General features: G+C 39.1%; 1 protein-coding gene across 2 annotated transcripts; it reads right to left on the bottom strand.

Annotated features, from left to right (window-relative positions):
- Positions 1-8,310: 8,310 nt before the first annotated feature.
- On the bottom strand, positions 8,311-20,148 carry engl (endoglin, like). 2 transcript variants are annotated; one of them, XM_035654323.1, is made up of 16 exons: positions 19,713-20,148; positions 18,025-18,141; positions 17,497-17,669; positions 16,998-17,135; positions 16,722-16,896; positions 15,310-15,481; positions 14,757-14,901; positions 13,739-13,931; positions 13,288-13,457; positions 12,859-13,014; positions 11,783-11,866; positions 11,442-11,699; positions 10,720-11,223; positions 9,558-9,690; positions 9,365-9,466; positions 8,311-8,420 (listed from the first exon to the last, which is right to left on the bottom strand). In XM_035654323.1, the coding sequence occupies exons 2-16, from the start codon at positions 18,092-18,094 to the stop codon at positions 8,311-8,313; spliced, it is 2,583 nt and encodes an 860-aa protein (XP_035510216.1). In that variant the 5' UTR covers positions 18,095-18,141; positions 19,713-20,148. The 2 variants fall into 2 exon arrangements, with proteins under 2 accessions (XP_035510216.1, XP_035510217.1); XM_035654324.1 differs by lacking the exon at positions 19,713-20,148 and having other exon boundaries at positions 18,025-18,500.
- Between the last annotated feature and the right edge of the window lie 379 nt (positions 20,149-20,527).

Genomic DNA, 20,527 nt, shown 5'->3' with positions numbered 1-20,527 from the left:
TTAGTGTAAAATTTACTTTACCTTAGAATGAGCCGTTTATGTCTATGCCTTTAATGGAGTTTCTCCAGAAGCCCAGATAGGACAAACCAAACACTGGCGGTATGAATTTTTTTTTAATGGATTGATTGATGAAAACATGGCTAATATGACTAACATTTACTAACTTTAGCCCACCCAAAGATATTGACTGGTACAGGTCATACCAGACCAAGTAAAGCGGCAGCAGCAAAACCCCTGAGTGTACTGAATCGATTAATGTTGCATATTGTTATTTAGAAATGTAACATTTAATTTGTAGGAATAAGAATATTTTTTTCTTTCAGAATTTCAGAAAAAGTCTCACTTTAATGTGTAAGGTTTGTGGAGTGCTCCTTCAAAGACTTTTTAGGTTGTAAGAAGTATTTGTTTTAAAGGTGTTTGTACAAGAAAGAAACCTTGAAAGGAGATGACATTTGATAGCAGCTGACAGCTTTCCGTTACACACTGTAAAACAGTTTTTGGAAGATTTCTTAAATTTGATAACTCAAAATAATAGCAAATATAGTAAATATAAATTTAGTAAATATTTAACACGAGGTTACTCATATCACACATATGCCGTATTTCTCCCACGTAATTACCACACATAGACATGGTAAGTATACATCAGAAACAAAGCAATACGAACATGAACATATGTCTGCACTCGCACTCCCTTTTTCCCCTCCACCTCCCTGAGTTTCAGGTTCCTAGAAAGGCAGTTTTCTGCCACCATCAGCGGAACAAGAATCCCCTGAACCCCTCAAAACAAATGAGACAGAAACCCACCGAACCCACCAGCCCGTCTCAGCTCCCTGCACTCCTCTCGTCTGCTCTCCCTGACAGCCCCTGGTAGAAGGTTGCAAGCCCCCCACCACATCAACCACAATGCTCTGACATGTCTCTCTTCATGCACATCAAGGCAAACTCAGCTCCATTTTACGCTGCTCACACCAGGAGTCAAATGAGATCTTTGCAAAAATACAGCCACTTTGAGAAATGCTATGTATGGTTTCAGTTTATATGTGGCCCTTGATGATTTGATTTCAATCTGAGGTCAGATTCAAACCTCTTACTTGACTTTACTTGTCATCATACACGTATTTACAAAATACTTTTTTCATCAGTTAAAAAAACTGCTAATTTAGTGATTGTTGAAGCAAGGCTGTTTTGTTATTGTCTTGTCAACCAGTAGTAGCTTTTTTTTATGAATTTATGATAGTGAGTCAACTGCAGTCCTGTGTCTGTAATTGGGTAGATAAAATATTCAAGTAGGAATTCCCCCAAAGGATTGTGTCTTTCAGTGTGGTTTATTTGTTTCATTGTGTCATTAGAATAGTGTAACTAAAAAACAACTAATTTATTAAAACCAGTCAACTCAAGTGTGAACGTAATCATATTTTGTAGAATGTTTATTTTTAAACAATCAAGAAACGCCAACGGTTTCCTTGTATGACTTTCAGCATTAGAGTAAAATTGAAAGAAAGGTCATCTGGAGTTTATAAGAAGATGTAGAATCCATGGTACTTTTTCTTTGATCATAGCTTAAATAATTTTCTTATATCATAGCCCTGACCCTGGAGGCTTTGTGGATTGGATAGGAGTATGTCATCTGCATATCTGATTTGTGTACTTTCATTTAAACCAGATATGCTTTCCTGTTGATGAAAGGCCCTGCAAGTGGAACGATATACAGTAACTATATATAAACCATATATACTACACTACTCCATATACACATATCGAGTAGTATACTACTAGCCACTTAGCTCGTGCAGATGCAGCGAAGAACAGTAATACACTCACTGGCATAGGTAAAACATTAAACACAGGGATTGGATTAAGTGTGATGATCACTGTGACCACCCTAGAAAGAGAGGGAAAATAAAGTTAAGTTAAGAGCTGAGCTAAACCAGCTTGGACCTAAGGCTGCTCCACTACCAAGCCTACTCTTGGTGATGTGAGGTCACAGAAAAATGTGATGGATGAAATGGGACTCAGGAAACTGGACATTAGAAACAAATTACAGACCTGGTTTCACTACAACATCCCAGATTAAGCTGTTGAACGCAACAGGCGGACCATGTTCTGCACCGACAAAAGGCACGACAAGGGATGGCGGGCTGCCTCAATGATGCTTGGTACTCAAATGTAGTCTAAGTTGTAGTCAATGTTTCCCAGATGCCGAGCTTTTAATGTTAAGATGCTGACTGTATCATCATCACTATCTTGTTGCTGCTTGATGCTGTTTACATTCCCCCAGATGCAAAGTCAAAAAAACAGAATTATTACTTTCTGGGTAATGCATGTATAAATAACTGTATATAGTATATTATTTTATTTTATTATATTCTAAATAAACGTTTTTGTATATATGGTTTATGTATGTGTAGCATGAATGGGCTACAACTTACATTTTATTGTGTTGTAAAATGACTGTTGAAAATTATTGAATAAATTAACTTGATTCCTTGAAATATTAAGCAAATTGGATTTTGCGATGATTGTATAAATCCATCATTTGGAACCTGGAAAGGTTTAACCTTTTTAGATTAAATGTAGAAACTTCGTGTAAGACTTCAATGTTTCTGGGTTTTTTTTGTTTGTTTTTTTGAGAGGAAATGTTTATAATCCTTAGTGTTAATACAATATCATCTTATGTCATTCCAATCACGAAGTTGGCTTTAAGGCTGCCATCAACTTCATTAGGGATTGAAACTATTGGTTTGGGTCTGGAAATAGCTTTATAATTGTTTAATAAATGATTATTTTATACATTTTACCAGAGAATTTGTAACTTTTGAAAATGGTACACCACCAATTTGTAAATAGTTTGTCAATGAAAGGTATACCTATGAACATTTAACAAATCATTTACAAATAAAGTTGTTGATTTCTATTGGAAGGGTAGATACTAGTTAACGTGTTGTATGTATGTATAAAGTTAGTTGCTGCTGATGCTACGTTCTGGTAAATGTGTTCAGGGGGCGGATGCTTCATATCTTGTTAGAAAGAAGGAGGAACTTTGCAAGTTGTATTGACAAGCCACATGCAGCACGATGACTCAGTACCAGTTGGTTCTCTTTTCTTTTGGCATGTGTTTCCTCTTTTTGTGTAATACTTACATATTTACAAATATTCATTCGAAAGTTAACTTGTAATCACACCTTTTTAAGTGTTTTCAGCACATACTAATTATTATTTAATACATGTCATAAATTACAAATTATATAACAGATAACTACTAAAAACTTCTTGTCATTTATAAATGGCAACAAGTTATTTGATAACAGTTAGCTTATTAGAAGAAAAAGTTATAATCTCCCTTGTAATGACTGCTTTAGCTCCCTGCCAAACCAGGGAGACTTTTCTATTATCATTATTATAAAATTCTTTTTTATTTTTTAATTCAGCGCTGATGTTTTCTAATGCCAGTGTTAGCTTCATTGATATTATGGCATGATCTGATACATCTATCTTGCCCCTATAGCCGTGTTTTACTTTTTCTAATCAGAGTTATGCATAAAGAAAAAAAAGAGTGGTATGTATAGTCTTTTTCTTGGGGATGTAACGGTCTCCAAACATCTATAATACTAATTTCTGCTTCTCCCCTCTTAAACAATACTTACAGTATGTTTTCTCTGATTTATGATTTATGCTATGCTGACAGTATATCTTTTGATCTATAATCAAGTTGAAGTCTCCCACAATTATTGTTGTACCCTTTGCTTCTGCTTTCCAAGCTTTTTACAAAAAATACAGACAGACAGAAAAACAAAAAACAAATCAAGACAAGGGTTATGATTAATGATATGAGTACAGGGCAGCCTATTGTAAAGGATTACCGTGTGTCTGTGTGAGTGTATATGTAAGTGTTGAGGAGCAACAAGGGGGGGGTGGTGTGTTAGCTGAGAAATAGGAAGAGGAGCTTTCCGAGTTGTTATTTTAAATAAAATTATTTAAAGCAATTACTTTCAATGTTTTCCTGACAAAACAGGTTAGACAGGTTATAGGGTTCAGTGCTTTAAATTAAGTTGGTGAGAAAAGAAAAAAATCTCCCTCTTCTAACAGGTGGAACTGTGTGGGATTTCTGGGTACCGCATGAGAGCACACACACACACAGTACACAAACAGACTTACAGGTATTAAAAAAAGTGCAATGTGCAATTGGCACCTCAGTAGCAAAGGTCCATGTGTTCACATGAGAACGATGAGATATTCAAACTTTCCAAAGGATGCTCAGTTTACAGTCCACCCACATGAACAGTCATTATAGTGGTAAATCCAGTACTGACACTATGAGCTTATTGGCCCCACAGTAATTAAGGTTTCATCTTGACTTTGGTCTCATCACATGTTTATTCACTGTGGGTCCAAAATCTAAACTGTACAGTCAACCAAACCTTTGGAGACGACCGAGATGTTGTCATTTTTTAAAGACTTTGCTGGTCAAAATAAGGGAAGCAAGCTAGGTAAAACCTCCAAAAATGGATTGGAAGAAGGACATTTTGAAAGTTATTCAATTTCAAATAATAGTTTTAATTTAAATTTTCAATTAACTTTTGAGGCATTTTTTCCCTCCCATACCTCAAGTCCCACAATCCTCAGCAGCTTTTCAAAATCAAATCAAATCTCTTTGAGTCATGTCATCAGTCGATGGGTGTGAGAAAGAGAAAAGAGGACGTTGCCAGAAACAAAGACACAAGACTCTCTCTCTACATTCAGCTGCGCAATACAGAGGTAAGATAACCAATTCAGCTTGAATCTTATTGTTATAGTATCAAGGTTATTTTCAATTTATACATTTGTTTACATTTTGTTATGTAACTACAATATGGGAAATTCAAGCTACCAGCACACTTCTTCTGTGAAACTTCACGTTGTAATGGATATTATTTTATACATTTAAAAGTTACTAAATACATCATATTTATTATAGAGGCAAAATCTCCATGAAGATTTACTGGAAAGAATCTTTTAGTTTGTAACTAAAATTTAACTAAAAAAGTAACTAGTCTGCATCGTAGTTCTCCGGAGTGTCTTTTAGTTTTCCTTTCAGGCTTTCTTCTTGTTTACCTTATGATCAGAGTTAAAAGCAACTCATACCAAAGCAGTTTTAAGAAATGATTTGCCAGATATCTTGTGATAAAATAATACATGTAGCACTTGGTATATACACTTTATCGATTTGTTTAATTTTGGTAATGTGGAAATAAGATACCTAAATCTAAAATCATGTTGTGAAGCTGTTGTTCTAAATGTCTAAATACAGCATTTCAAATGGAAGTATAAAAAGTGTACCACAGTGTCAGTTTAGAAGTAGTCGACAACACCACAGCAGGGTTATCCTTAGTGAAAGCCCTGAAACTTTTGTGCAGGTGGCACGCTGTATTTGTTAAGGAAACCTCAAGCTTTGGCATTGTAACTGAACATTTACCAACAGGTGTGTGACATCTGAGTGTGTGAGGCTCTAAAAGTGACATGAAAGAGACGACTTTTCACACTCCTGCAGGTTTTCTCTGCAGGATTTTTAGCTCCCTCAGTCTCCTTCTGCCATGCCACGGTCGTTCCTCGTCAAGAGTAAAAGGACTCATCTAGCTGGCCCATCCAAGGACTCCTTTAGACAACACTTCCAGCCCAAAACAGATGCCAACCAACCTGTGCAGCATGCAGTGGGACAGGAGAGAAGGTATTCTGAAAATGATGTGCAGCCTTTGTCCCCCACGGTAGAGGTCAAAGACATTCTGGCTGAAGGCTGCCCACCGTGGGATGGCACAGCAGTCCGGTCTGACAGTGCCCCCACAGTTGATCCTTGGCCTTCAGGTACCTAACACATTCTCTAGCAGTGAAAAGTTTTATTTTTTGTGACTGTAAAATGCTTATAAGGTAGTAAATGTTGTTTGAATGGCATGTGAAAGTGATGCCAACGGGGAGATGAAGATGAGAAGTTATGAAATATTCTGGATTTATTTTTGTAAACTCAGCAAAGACTCTAAATTCCCAACCTTTCTCTAAACTCTAAACTAAAGACATTCCCATCATCATCTGTCTTTTATATTCTAAAAAAAAAGCCCCTGTGGAGAAAAGAGACACTCCTCTGCTGGTATCACCTTGGTTGGTGGACAGAAACCAGGCATCTGAAAGAGAGAGAGAACTGGAGAGACTGGTCTTCATGTTACTCAACCACACATCACACACTGACCTCAAATCCCGCGTCAGCGAGTGTCCACTGTGTGAAAAGGTAGGTGGCCCTTACTGTGTGTCTTTATCTGCTATTATAATGAAAAGAAGAAGTCAAAGTGACTAACGATAAAAGTAACTGGCAACATGTCAGAGGGTGACACAGCAGAGTGGTGGGTGCAGTCTGTGCTGCTCTACAGGAGTATGAGTGACATGGTTCTCGTTGTTGTGGAGATATTTTGCAATAGAAAGTAGATATTAAAAGTAATATCCAAAAAGATAACTGGTCTGCACTGAACTTCACGATATCTGCATTTTACTTCTGCTAGTGAAAACTCTCGAGGGAAAATGGTGCATGTAATTGATTCTATTTTCTTTTCAAAAATAAGTGATCAGTAAATGTCTGTCACCAATCACTTAACTAGAGCCTGATTGATATTGGATTTTTTAGATTGGTGCTGATATCAATAACCTATAATAATATACACAATATATCAGCAAATTTGTTTGATTAAGGTTTGATTAGGATGCCAGTGTGTAACATTTAGGAGGCTTTATTGGAAGAAACTGAATACAAACTAAATATAATATAGCTATTAGTGCATACTACTACTACTACAAATAATAATAATAATAATGATAAAGTTGTTAATGCTTTCTTTATGGACAAGCTAAGTAGTGGTGGCACTGTTCTTGAAATGCCCACAAACATATCCTCAAGCATTTCTTGTTACTTATTAGCTGATACACACACAGATATATCTGCAATAAGCTATCGATCAATAGGCCTATATCAACCAGGTTGACCAGGTCTAGCTCTTCTGTTAAAAGAATAGTTTGCCATTGTAGGAAATGTGCTTATTTCACTTTCTGGTACAAAGTTAGATGAGAACATTGATATTCTCTACTGCCAGCATGCAGCTGGTTAGCTTAGCTTAGCATAAATACTGGAAGCAGGGGGAAACTGATAGCATGGCTCTGTCCAATGGCACCAAAATCTGAAAACCAGACGAACGTTGTTTGATTTGTTTTCAGTTGTACCGGTTACATATGTGTGTATCAGAGTTGACATCAGCAGGTGCTCGTCGAACGCTGATATATTTTCTGGAACTGCTGGTGCTTTTAACCACTACAGTTTATTTTAAATACCTCGCTTTGACATTAGGTTTACTCTGTGCCGCCCAGCTGCAGTAACCTGTACAGTTTGACTCTGTAATCTTGTAAAAATGTGTTTAATTGGAACAAAGGAGATTGTGGCAGATGCTCTTCTGACTGACTGGCAATGACAACACTGATAGCAGCCTTGGGTTAGTAATGTATTGTTGGCATTTCATTTTCATAGTTTGTATGGTACTTTGTGCCATTACAAAGGTCTAAACATAGATTAATTGTCAATAATAATATAAGGTATTACTAATATAAGCACCCCAATATGGCTGTCAGCCCAGAACATGTGTTATTAAAGTATTTTATTGAACTAAATTGACTTTGTTTTTTCCAGGAAGAACTGGCAGCATTTAAACTGAGAAATACGACCTACATAAAAACTGATTTTTACTTTTAAGTATATGTTTTTTCCAAAACATGAATTGTATTACAACAAAAGGCAAATGAGGCCAAAAACTGGACATTGACTAAACTGTCCCCAAACTCCAATCTCCAAACCCAAACAGGTTAAACCGGTAAAGATACATTATAGCAGCTTAATTACACCTTTCAAAGCTACCACATTCATTATTGAATAAAAACATCTGTGATTTGGCACCTACACTACCCACTACCCACAATGTAACTCAAACACCGAGTGGCTAACGTAGCCTCAAGCAGAGATGAGGAGCGGACTACGGAGGTCTAATGAGCTCACTTCTTTCTAACTCCACACCTCCAGATTTTTTGTTTTGTTTTGAATCTTCAGCCCCAACTGATGCTGACTCAAGTGACATCACTAGAGGACAACCATCAGACATCACACAGCTACCTCTGGAGACACTAAAGGCTTTATACAACTTTTTAACATATGTAGTAGTGCTTCCCAAAGACCTGTGAACAGACTTTAATGTGTGAAATTGCTGGAGTCCCCCTTTAAACGACAGTTCTCAGTAGATCTCACCTCTACACCGAGCTGGAAGACTGATCAGACGGGGAGGGATTCCAGATGTTGTGAACTCCGTGAGCCTGGTCTGTTAAATGACCTCCTTCTCCAAGTGATGCTGAGCGTGCTCCTTCAAAAATACATTCATACAGTCCTTTTATAACGTCTTCACACAACCACAGAGAGAAAATACCACCAAGTACAAAGAACAGTTCATAATGTTTATTGTGGTAACCTGCAGGAGTCTCATTTATCTTATTTATAAAATGTTGGTTACAGCTTTGATACTAACTGGTGGTTGATGTTTTCACATTGGGAAGACAAAACTTCAGTGAATCAGTTGTTTACTGTTGAAACAAAACTTTCTGTTCAAACAGGATGTATCTACATTAGCATCCACCCCCAGAGTGCCCGACAACAATTGTTTTCTGTGCTTGCAAACTGAAACGTGTGCTGATCCTGACTTTGCTCAATAAACTGAGTCGCAGCTCCACTTAAATGTCAGAAACTGAAGATTTGTAGGTTAGCCTTTAAACAAAGAAATGTTTTTTAAAATTAAACCTAAAATCTTCTGAAACCACAACGTGCGTGTGACATTTTTTACGACTTCATGAATATGAAAATAAAAAATGTTCTATGTTAGCAGCTCTAGGAGACACAATAGGCACATTGGTGCTTTGAGCTAAATGCTAACATGTTAATGTTCGGCAAGTAAGTGTAACGTTTAACGTTTGCTAATTAACACAAAGAGATGAGAATGTCATTAGTTTTGCATGTATTTGGTCATAAATCAAAGTACTGAACACAAATTAAAATTCAGCCAAATCCCTTCAAACCCAAATTATCCTGTTAACATAGCAAATGCAAAACCTTTTGTGAACTGACTGCGTGTTGAAATAGTTGTTCTGTGTTACATTAATCAGTGATCAACAGTAGAAAAACAGACATTCATGGATAAGATGATGATGATGAAGTACTTTTAATTTGTCCAGTTCATATGCCGAAGACGTTTTTGGACGATACAGTATTTGGCACCATAACTTTTCAGTGACAGAAGGAAGCTGATCTCATTACCTGTGTAATAGTAGATGCACCACAGCCCCCCCATCAGACCGACACCCATCACAAAGGCAGCAAAGACGATTCCCATCACTGGTCCTGTCTGCACCACAGAGCCTACAGACAGAGAGGGTTCATGAGGGAGTGTGCTGATGGATTAAACAGTCCCACGGTGACATTAAAAAAATACCAAATAAATGCTACTCACTGATGTGCTCTGGGTCTGGACTCTCCACTGCGCTCAGTCTCTTGGTCCTTTGGCCAACAGGGGGCCTCAGCTGTTTGGGTGCACTAATATGCTGAGTGACCACCATCGGCCTGGAGAGGTTTCTGATCTCACACTGAGAGGAGAATATGTTTATACATATCTGCAATACAATATATAATACTATAATAATATATAGTAGTGTAATTATATTGTTGCTATGATACCAGTAAGTGTGAGTGTGATTCAGTACTAAGTAGACAGGATAAACAATGTATCTACACTCCTCAAGCTTTTCATATAGCTGAACTTTGACCTTTTATTAGTTTTTACTATTACTATTAGTAGTATTTCCTATACCTGTTATATAAACCTACAAACAAGCTTTCTGGAGGTCTGTCACCTATTAAAGAGTAAACATTTTGTTTGGGTCATTTTAAAGCAGCATGAAGATTAATACCACCCTGTGTGAATTAATGCGAATGCTAAATATATACGTCTACAGCTAGCAGCCGGGTAGCTTCAGTTAGCATAAAGACAGGAAGAAGCCAGCCTAACAAAATACCATACAAACAACCAGTTATTATAGTTTTGTATTTAGTGAGGTTTTATTTCTATTTTATTTTTGGTTTTAGGGTTAGGGTAGTGTCAGTTAGTTTCCAGAGGGAGTTTGCTTGTTTCAGTTTAGTTTTTATTGTTTAAAATGTTTAAATTTAGTTTAGTTTGTATTAGTTTCAATGAATGGTTTAGGGTTTTTTTCCTCCAGGGACAAGAATTAAGAAGTTAAGAATAGCTACTCCTTGTTTTAGGTTTAGTTTTAGTTAACTATAAGAACCTTGGTACCAACAGTGCTGAATTTGTTTTGTACAAATTAAATAAAACAGATTAATTATTTCGCTTTAGAGTTGCTGGTTGTTGACAGAGCCAGGCTAGCTGTTTCCCCCCATTTTCAGTCTTTATGCTAAGCTAAGCTGAGAGTGGTATCAATATTTACACCTCATGTCCAACTATTTCTTAAACGTTCCACATTATTGCATTTGACAGGATGCTTTATCCTGCATTAGTAAATAAAAACCATTAAAAACACATCAATGAGCCACACTGTATCACACGTTACTCCATTAACATGAACACACTGTAGTAATAAAATGTAACCCCAGTGTACCTGATGTCTGTGTGATCTAGATACAAGTGGAGGGATACGTATCCCGTCCTTACAGTCATTCTTGACTGTTTCCTTCATGGGTTCCCCTCTTGTTGAGTCAGAGACACAAAGGCGGAGGCTGCAGTGGAGGAACTGCATAGGGTCATTATAAACTGGCCGCAGGATGAAACTAAATCTCAAAGACTGTATCTCCTCCTCTGTTACCACACTTTCTGGTGCTTCTCCCCTTCTTCTTTCACCTTTGTGTCGGAGTAAGACTCCCCCACCTCTCTCATGAGTTCTGCCTTTTTCCAGTCCCTCCATCTCTTCCTTCTCCTCTTCCAGTTCCCCATCACCTTCTGCCTCTTTGTCCTCTTCATCATTTCCATCTAGGGTCAGTGAGGGGTTTGAGGAACATCCGTCGCTTATGACAGTCCAGAAACGAGACTTTTTTGGGTCCGACAGGGGAGAGACCACACATGAGTTCACATCCACGACTTCTATGAGGGGCCCTTTGGCTGAGATCTAAAGTACGACAGAATGAAACCGTGATGAAGGAGACAAACAGTAGTTAAATGTTTGATGTATGAACAGGATTTAATGAGAGTGATGATGCACATCATTAGAGCCAAAAATAATAATAAAAAGTCAACACCAATGAAGTTCTTGACTTCGGTGTTGTTGAAGGTGTTCTTCAAAAAAGGCAAATAATCACAGAAAATACACAACACACACACACAGACCTCAACATAGACACGGTGGTCTGCAGTTATGACGCAGGGGCCAACCCGTCCCTGCTCGTAGCTCTCTGTGACAAACAGCTTCAAAATAAGAACAGGCCCAGGTCTGCGTCTGGGTATCGGTACGTGGCTCATTCCTGTATCAGGCCCTGGACCCTTGGGTGCCCAGGGGACCGGCCCTGCCTGAGGAGTGTTTACATTAACATCATCACTGTGTGCAGGGGGGCCGGGGAGGGTGGGGACTGCAGCAAAACAGCTGAACTGAGAGCAGAAACAGGAGATTACAGGATGAAAACACTGAATGAATAAGATTTATGAAGGTAGCACACACACAGATATCTTACATGTATGCCTAGTGGACTTTTGGACTTCTTCTCTGTGTCATTGAGGGCGAGAATGGTCTCAGGTTTGTCTCTCCATAATAACACCTGGACAGAGACAACGAGGAGAGGAAAATAGAACGGTGGACAGTATAATATAATCCACTATCATCTATGTAAGCTCCGTTTTCTACATTGTGAGGCAGCTGGACAAAATCATAAAATTGTTTTTCAGTAATTTCTGTGAAGAAAACTAAAAGAAATTGTTATATTTAAAGTATACATTATTATTAAAGATATAAAATTAAAAAAAAAAGTCACAATAAGACCTGAACACAAGCTATATTCACAGAGCCTTCAGTCTCTGCTAAACAGTCATTACGTACATTAGAAAAGTACGCAATTAAGAGCAAATAGAACAATGGTTAGAGAATAAAATACAGAATTTGTCAAAAAAGAAGCCTTTTTAGTGCGTATGATAGTTAAAAATTTAAAAAATACATAATACAATACAATATTCACATGAAATAATCGGCTCCACATCCACACATATCAGTGTTTCAATACATATTCCTCCTCCTCTGTTTGTCTCTTTTCACTCTTCTGAAATCACTCTGCCCTGCTCCTGCTTCTTTCTCCCAATTTCCTGCCTCTGAACTGATTTCTTTCACTTAATTTGCCTCTGTGCAGCCTCCCATTTTTAGGCTTTAACTCAGCGTTGTTTTGGTCATGATGACCTGGGTCACAAGTCTCACTGGGGACAACTTCCACTTATCACAATTTTAATGGTCCATTATGCTTTGTGTTTTTGCTTTTACCACTGTCTGAATTTGTATGTTTTCCTTCTGTGCTCCCAAAGCTTCACTCGTTCTGTTTCTGCTGTTTCTCTTATTTATTTTCTCTGCCTCCTTCTGTTGGTTTATGGAAATGATTTTAACAACGATAACATAATAATAATAATAATAATAATATGGATAATCTTATAAATTCATATGGAGTAAAATAGACAAACTGAATATAAGGTTTAATAGACAACAAAGAATTAATGGTACAATAATTTTTTATATCTCTAATCCCTCTCTGTCCACTGTGAATCTCACCATGTTTTTGTACTGCACCCCTCTGGGCTGTCCCAGGAGCAGACCCTCAGTCCCACAGGAAATGACTGGGAACGCCAACAGGAAATGGCTCCCATTGGACTGAGCCTGGCACGTCGAGTCACGTAAGGTCACAGCAGCCACAGGGACAGAAAAGCTCTGAAAGAGAGAACTGATGTGAGACAAAGTAACTCTCAAATTCAATAATATTTCTGTCTAACCGGCCCTTTAAATAGGATGTTTACGAGACATTAAAAAAAGGTTAGTATTTTGGTTGCAAGTTCCTAATTTGCTGCTGTCTCTGCACCACTGCAAGCAGCTGCTAGGCATTATGGCCTTTATGAAACCGCCGGTATAAAGTTGAGGTAGCTGGCTTCTCTCTGTATGATTTGTTTACATCTAACTCTGCGTCTGATACTGAGGTATGAAGACCTGCAGGATGTGTTGGTCCACGGTCACGCTGAGGCGTCCGTCCTCACACTGCACTGTGAAACTCTCTCGACCTCCTCCTGCTTTGCCTCCGCCGTTCAGCCACTGCCTCAGCCTGTGCTCCTCCGCCCAGGGAGGCCTCACAACCAGAGGATTCATCTCTGCAACCACGTCTGTGGTACAGACAGAGAGGAGACACAGTGAAGCCGTGCGGAGACATTAAATACTCACACTTACTCTTCAGTACCTTTCATTCAACATATATGCACCGATGGAAACATTCTGCTCTCATTTCTCATTCTCTATTTAAAAAAGGGACACAGAAGACCGAGCCAAAAATTCTCCTGTACATAAAAGAAAATATGAAATCACTGGGTTGGATTAATAAAATAAAGCTGAAACGTTCAGGTCACTCACACAGGGATGGAAACAAGAGACACACAGGGGTCCTGACCTGTCCCGCCCCCAGCCAGCTGGATCACAAAGCGATTGGCCAGGTCAGCCTCAGTGTATGAGGTCACCCTGGGGTAGCCGCTCTCACTGGCCCATGCAAGCAGATCCGAGATGGTGGACAGGTCAGAGTTCAGTGTACTGGACAGGGTCAGGTCAGGCTCAGGTGGGTAGGGTGGGGATACACTGTTGGAGGACTACAGAGAAAGAGAGAGAACTCAGATACATGTCAATCATTAGTCAGATAAATCTTAATGCAGCCCTAAAGTTATAATGTGGACAACAAAGTGGAGCTGAGGAGGGATGAGGAAGGAGGTCTTTCAAGGTAAACGTGTCCAAAATCCTGAGAAGATGTGAAATTTTGAAATTGAAGTTGGAGGTTTTCCTATTTTCCCAGTTTTCTGGAATTAAATAGATTTAGCCATAGTGGCTTGTGAGCTTTTTGACATTACTGTCTCTGGCAGCAATAGTCCCTGCTGATGATTTAAATATTTAAACCAAGTTAGAATGGAAACTTTTTTTTGGTAACTCATTTCCTTAAAAAGCTGGTGCTTTTTAGCCCACATCCTGTTGAAACAGGAGTACATGGAGCATTTGCTATTAGGACTATTTTCATCTGCGGACTGATACACATTTGGTGCTCTAGTGAGTATTTATGGCAGGAGGCTGGTATATGTAGGACTGAGTCAAAATAAACTACAGTGTGTTCATGGTAATGGAGTAACGTGTGATACAGTGTGGCTCACTGATGTGTTTTTAATGGTTTTTGGACAACAAAGGAGCTCTAAGGCACAGAGGAAGAAGAGCCAGGCTTCAGCTACACAGACAATACTTATCAATGGGATCAATAACTTGTTGGTTTGGTCTTTTCACGGGTTTTATTGACAATATGAAAAGTATAGAATAACGCCAGCCTCATCCATTCAAGTCAATTTGCTGTATCTTTAAAAACGACTCTCCTGCAGTCAGATTCAAATTCTTAAACCGTGCTGTGGAAAAACAAAAAGTAATGGGACCCTTACATGAACGGAGATATGACCCCGCACACCGTGAGCAACAATGGCCCAGTTGACTGGCACCGAGCTGCTGAGAATCAGTACAACCTTCTGGGTCTTTGAGTTGGCCACAAGGGGCACGAGAGAGACAATCACCTCCACTTGGAGAGAGCTGAAGAAGATGGAGAGAGAGAAGAGATTGAACTGTACACAGGGGCGGATATAGTTCATGGGGTGGCAGAAATATATGCTGATTTAATCACAAACAATCACATATAGAATTGTTGAAGAACTCTAAGACACTCAAGAGGATAGTTCTTTCACCTTTTTTTTCCACACACACGTATTCACTTGGAAAAGCCCCCAAATGAAGATATTTTAACTCAAAAACATTGAACATTATGGCACATTAGTAAAACATTGAATAGAAATATCTAAAGGTGGCATTAGAAATCAATAATGTGTGTAAAATGTGGCCATAACAGATCATTAATTAGTATTTTTGAAATTAATCTGAATTAATGTGTTAAATCTGACTGTACAACAAATAAATGCTCTTGCCAAGACTTCATGTCCTCACCCACAGAGCCCTGAGCCCGCTGAATGGAGCTTGATCATGTGGACTTCAGGGCTCATCCCACCTGCTGGCGACTCGGCGCAACCCCGCACTTCCTGTTGCTGCAGGTCAGAGGTCATGTAGCTGTGAGAGAGGAACATGGACTGCAGCTGGCAGACAGCAGGCAGAGTTGGGTCTGTAAGATGGAGGCAAAGAAAGAGTTTTTTTTGATGAGTGTTATAGTGATGGGAATTCTGGCTCTTTTTAGAGAACCGGTTCTTTTGGCCGCTCACTAAAAAAGAACCGGCTCTTTCGGCTCCCCAAGTGGCTCCTCAAGATTTTTTGTTGCCTTAAATTAATTTATTACCAGAAAAATTATTTGTAAAATGAATATCTAATGTTAAATAACATGCAATTATTACAAATGTTTATTAATTTATATGATTATTAATATACTCAAACAATGGAAACAGAGTGCTAGCACAAAAAATAAATTATAAAATACAAAACAAAAGAAACCTTCTCAAATTAGACAAAAGCTGCTCGATATGAACACGTTTAACTTTGCAACAGTCTACAGACTCTGCCCTTTGAACTATCACATTAAAATGTTCCAACTTTACCTACCATTTCCTGTCAACTAATTTTGCCCACCTTTTCCAAGTGTGTAAGTCTCTTGTCTAGATGTACAAGTTCCATCTCACTCTCCTCCACATCTCCCTCCCAACCTGTTTCACCCTGCTCACTGTGCCCCTGTGTGTCTGTAACCCCGCCTCCCTCCCTCCCCTGCTCAGTGGTAGATTACACACACTGCCCACACATCTTGACCAAGTCACGTGGCTTTAACAGAAAAAAACGGGGGAAAAACACCAAAAATAATCCGGAAAACGGGAAAAAAATCTCTGGCTCCCAATCAGGAGCCGGCTCCCGTCGTTCACTTCAAAGAGCCGGCTCTTAGAGCTGGATCGTTCACGACCGACCCATCACTAGAGTGTTAATGATGAGTACCAAACCAGTGCACAGACGTTCAGGTTACAGCAATAGTTTGAGATTTGGGGAAATATGAGTGTTTGCTTTCTTGTAGAGAGTTAGATTAGAAGATTAAAACCACTCTTACACCTATACACGTCTGTTAAACATACGGCTATAGTCAGCATTCGGTTATCTTAGCTTAGCATAAAGACTGGAAACATTAGGAAACAGCTAGCCTGGCTCTAGCGACAAGCAAGCAAAGATATTATCTCTTATTATTTATTTACAAATATTATTATTTCTATAAATATGCAGTAAACATAAGATTGATGGGCTGTAAAGAATATCTACTAAAATGATACAAATCATCTCATCAACATGAATACAATTTAAACTACTACCACAGCTATATGAATTGAATGTGATTGTTCATCACTGTGATATCTGCTTTCTTGGCAGCTCACCCTCCCCCAGCGGGACGTAGACTCGATTGCCTTGTGCTGTATGTGTCAGAGAGGACAGGTTGCCGTGGTGCTTCAGAGCCCAGCGGTGCAGCGCACGTGGACGAAAAGGCAGCGAATGCACCGTTTGGATGTGCAAATGCAGGTTGCTGGAATGCACGCTCGAGTTGGAGGACACCTAGCACATGTGGAAGAAAGTTTTAAGAGAAAGAAAATACTGGAATGTCAGATTATTATACAGCATATAATTTAAAAACTCTTCTGCACACTGTGACTGACCTGCACCAGCACTGGGAGGTTGGGGGGCAGTCTCTCAGCCTCCAGCCACCAGGTGAGCGGGAGCTTGGAGCTGAGCAACAGGTGGAAGGCTCTGAGAGGGGAGGGGGTCAGAGATAAAGGCTTCAGCAACACCGTCACCTGCAGACAGAAGATGATAGAGGTGTCGTATGGTGTTTATACAGCCAGTCCTTGGTCATTATGATGTTCTTTCCATTTTCAGGATGTGTAACAGAAGAGTAGCTACACTTATATGAAGCCCTGAAATTGGAAAAATTTAATAAAATATTATCAGATAGGTCAAAATACATTTGTGTTGTTTGTTAGGTTAGGTTCTTAAATTCAATATTATTATTATTCATTAATATATGTTTAGTTTTTGCTACATTTAGTCAGTTTCGGGGTTCCTTACTCTTACACACAGTTTGAGTTACTGACAACCAGGTGCTTGGAGCAGACAACTTTTAGACACTGTTCACTCTATTCCTGTAAAGTTGAGTACCTTGTTTTCAAGGCTGTTTGTCACTCTCCCCACTGCAATGACATGAGTTTCCTTGTTCCCGCGTTCTCGAGCAGCACAGCCCGGACCAGCATCAAACCTCTCCAGCAGACCCTGAACAGGGTGCAGCTCCCCCACTGGACCCCCCACAGAGCATCGCACCTCCACACTTTGAGCTGAGGAGCAACAGCAGATGCAAGACTATGAAATAAAATATGAAACTCTAACTGCAGTGGGGTGTACACCACTATTCATCTATGTCAAATAACAAATAACACGAGTTATGAGTGAGCTCAGTCTCAGTCTGACAAGAGCATACTGAGCTTTAATCCCTGCCCGAGGGAGCTGGAACATTTCCCAGTAGAAACTATGCAACAATTTTCAGTTTCGCTCTGACACTTAAAATAAAAACCTTTGACTTGTGGCAGCTTGAACAGATAAAATCACATTTGTTAATGTTTTCAAAACACAGATACCATTTTTGCTGGTTTTAAGATAAATAGGCGCAATGTTCAGGAGTGATGTTCTTACCTGCTGTTCTCCTCCAGAACAAAAGGAGACAGAAAAGAGAAAATCCAACCCCGGACAGTGAAGGCATCATGAACGTTTCACTACTAGACTTACTGTGATGATCCCTCTTGAGACATCCTAGTGAACGGAAAGGTGATCATAAGACATACAGTAGATACACAGGCTAGTCTTCAGTGCTCTCTAAATAAGACAAATTAGTAACATTTTAGACAAACTGAACTGAATTATCATAGTATACATAAAAGCTACTGATAGCTAAGATAATATGAGCAGTAAAGGCATTAAACGCTGATCATTACAAATGATCATTAGAGCTGCAATGAATTGTCAATTTATTGATTTTACGAGCAACAGACTTTGATAATCAAGTAATCAGTAATTTTTCAAGCAAAATTGCCAAACATTCACTAGTTTCCAGCCACTTAAAATATGATTTTCTTTGTCATATATGCTTATGACATAAGTAAATTATTTTTGTTACAAACTCCAGATATACAAACAACATTATAAATATAATATATATATACTATAAGTCTTACATAAAGATAAAATGTACAGTTAAATAATGTGCAAAAATGAAAAAATGATTTCGTGTTTGAGTCAGATTAGCAGAGAGGGTGTCTGACTCTCTGCAAGAGGCGTGTGTAAGTTTGAATGACCACAGGCAGGAATGACAGGAAGGGTGAGAGGAGTCCTCTGGCTGAAGGTGCTCCTCTGCTGGGCCAGTGTGTCGTAGAGGAGTGTGAGACTTGTCAAGAGGACTGAAACCGGACAGCATCCTCCTCTTCCTGCCACGGTCGTGCAGATGTCCAGCTCCTCCCAGAATCACCGGGCTCCTGGATCATTTTAATTGTTGGGTGCTGCGACCTTCAGCCCACTGCCAGCATGTGCAGTGAAGATCGCACTGGCCACAACAGACCATTAAAACATTCTCTAGCATAGTCTGACAGATGTTAAAATGGACCTCAGCCTCCTTAGGAAAAAGAGTCGGGTTTGGCCCTTCTTGTAGACCACCTCAGTGTTATCTTGACTGGTTTTGTGGTAATTATAGTAGTTGTGTTGTGTTGTAAGTGAGAATTATTAGATTTAGATTTTAAAATTATGATATAATAATAAATTACATGAGAGATAAATATTTAAAAAATTGAGGTATTAAGTCTTGTAAAACACGATGAGATCATAAGTTAAATCATAAAGAGATACAAATTAAAACTTTTTTTTTCTTTCTGATTTTCTTATAATTGCGACTAACCACCATCATTTCCATTAATATCATGAACTTTCTTTCTTCCATAGATGGGCTGAAATTTGAATGCACTTTCTGTTTGTGTTTTTACATCCGATTGTTTTTCCAAAATGCAGCCAACATGAATATCAGTCTAAAGTGTGCTGGTCAGAAAGGAAAATGAGCCTCCTGAGAATGAGGGGGAAGTTCAACTTTGAGCAACAAGTAAGTTAAAGAGGAATATATTAAATATCACAGCGACTAATACAACAACTTAATATGGTGCATAAGGTAAGAAAAGATCATTTTCCACCCAGTTACATTACAGTTTATATTGCAGCAATTAATTATTATTCCCAAAAGGATTCCAAAGCCAGCTCATATTATCCGTGTCCAGAGTGAATCTAAAAGTCTAAAGAAAACATTTTGCTGGAGTAAACATGAGAAGAAAAGCTGAACTCACCTGCGGCGCTGCACGGAGGGACAGGCGGACTGCTGATCCAGCTGTTGCACTGCTGTGTTCACAACTCAACAACACACGCCCCCCTCATTTCCTAAACACACAACCACGCAGTCACACACACCCTCCACATCTCCAAGCGCGCAAAAATACTCAACTCTCAGCCGCGTGTCGCGTCGGGCATCTTCATCCAGCTGAGGTGAAGTATTTCTCAGCGCCGAGTGGGAGCGAAGGGGAGAGAAGTTGTAAAGACACAATTAAAGGAGCAATGGGAGGGACTGTGGGATGGTGTGACAGAGTGGAGAGAGGGATGGCGAGGAGAGGAATAAAAGGCTCTGAAAAAACGTCTCCAAGCGTAGATGGCAACAGGAAGGAGGGCTGCAAGGGAGAGAAGGAGGGAAGAGGAGGGGAGGTGGGAGGGATGGAGGAGGAGGAGGGTGGACCTCGGGGGTTTGACTGGCAGGTGAAAAGTTTTGGAGGGGAGTAAACACACATATTGTGCCCTCTCTCTGACCCTCAATAATATTGGAATATTAATGACATGGATCATATTTTCCATTTTGAGTAAAGATGTGGCATTTTTAAATTTACTTCAGCATTCATTCATTAGTTCATTCACTCATTCATTTCCAGAGCAAATCAGTGCTGTGAGAAATGAATAAAAAGGACATAAAAGCTACAATATGCTGCAGCCAGATTCAGATTCACTTCCATTGCACGTCGTCATATACCGGCTGTGTCTTTTCTGTTTTATCTATTTATATAAAATTCAACCACCATTTAAGTTTTATGAGTTTGGACGGTTGATGTTTTCAAAC

This window comes from Morone saxatilis, unplaced genomic scaffold, assembly GCF_004916995.1.
Source record: "Morone saxatilis isolate NCDOM2014 unplaced genomic scaffold, NCSU_SB_2.0 Contig14, whole genome shotgun sequence".
NCBI lineage: Eukaryota > Metazoa > Chordata > Actinopteri > Moronidae > Morone > Morone saxatilis.
The sequence above is the reverse complement of the archived record's forward strand: the minus strand, read 5'-3'. Positions and strand labels throughout refer to the sequence as shown.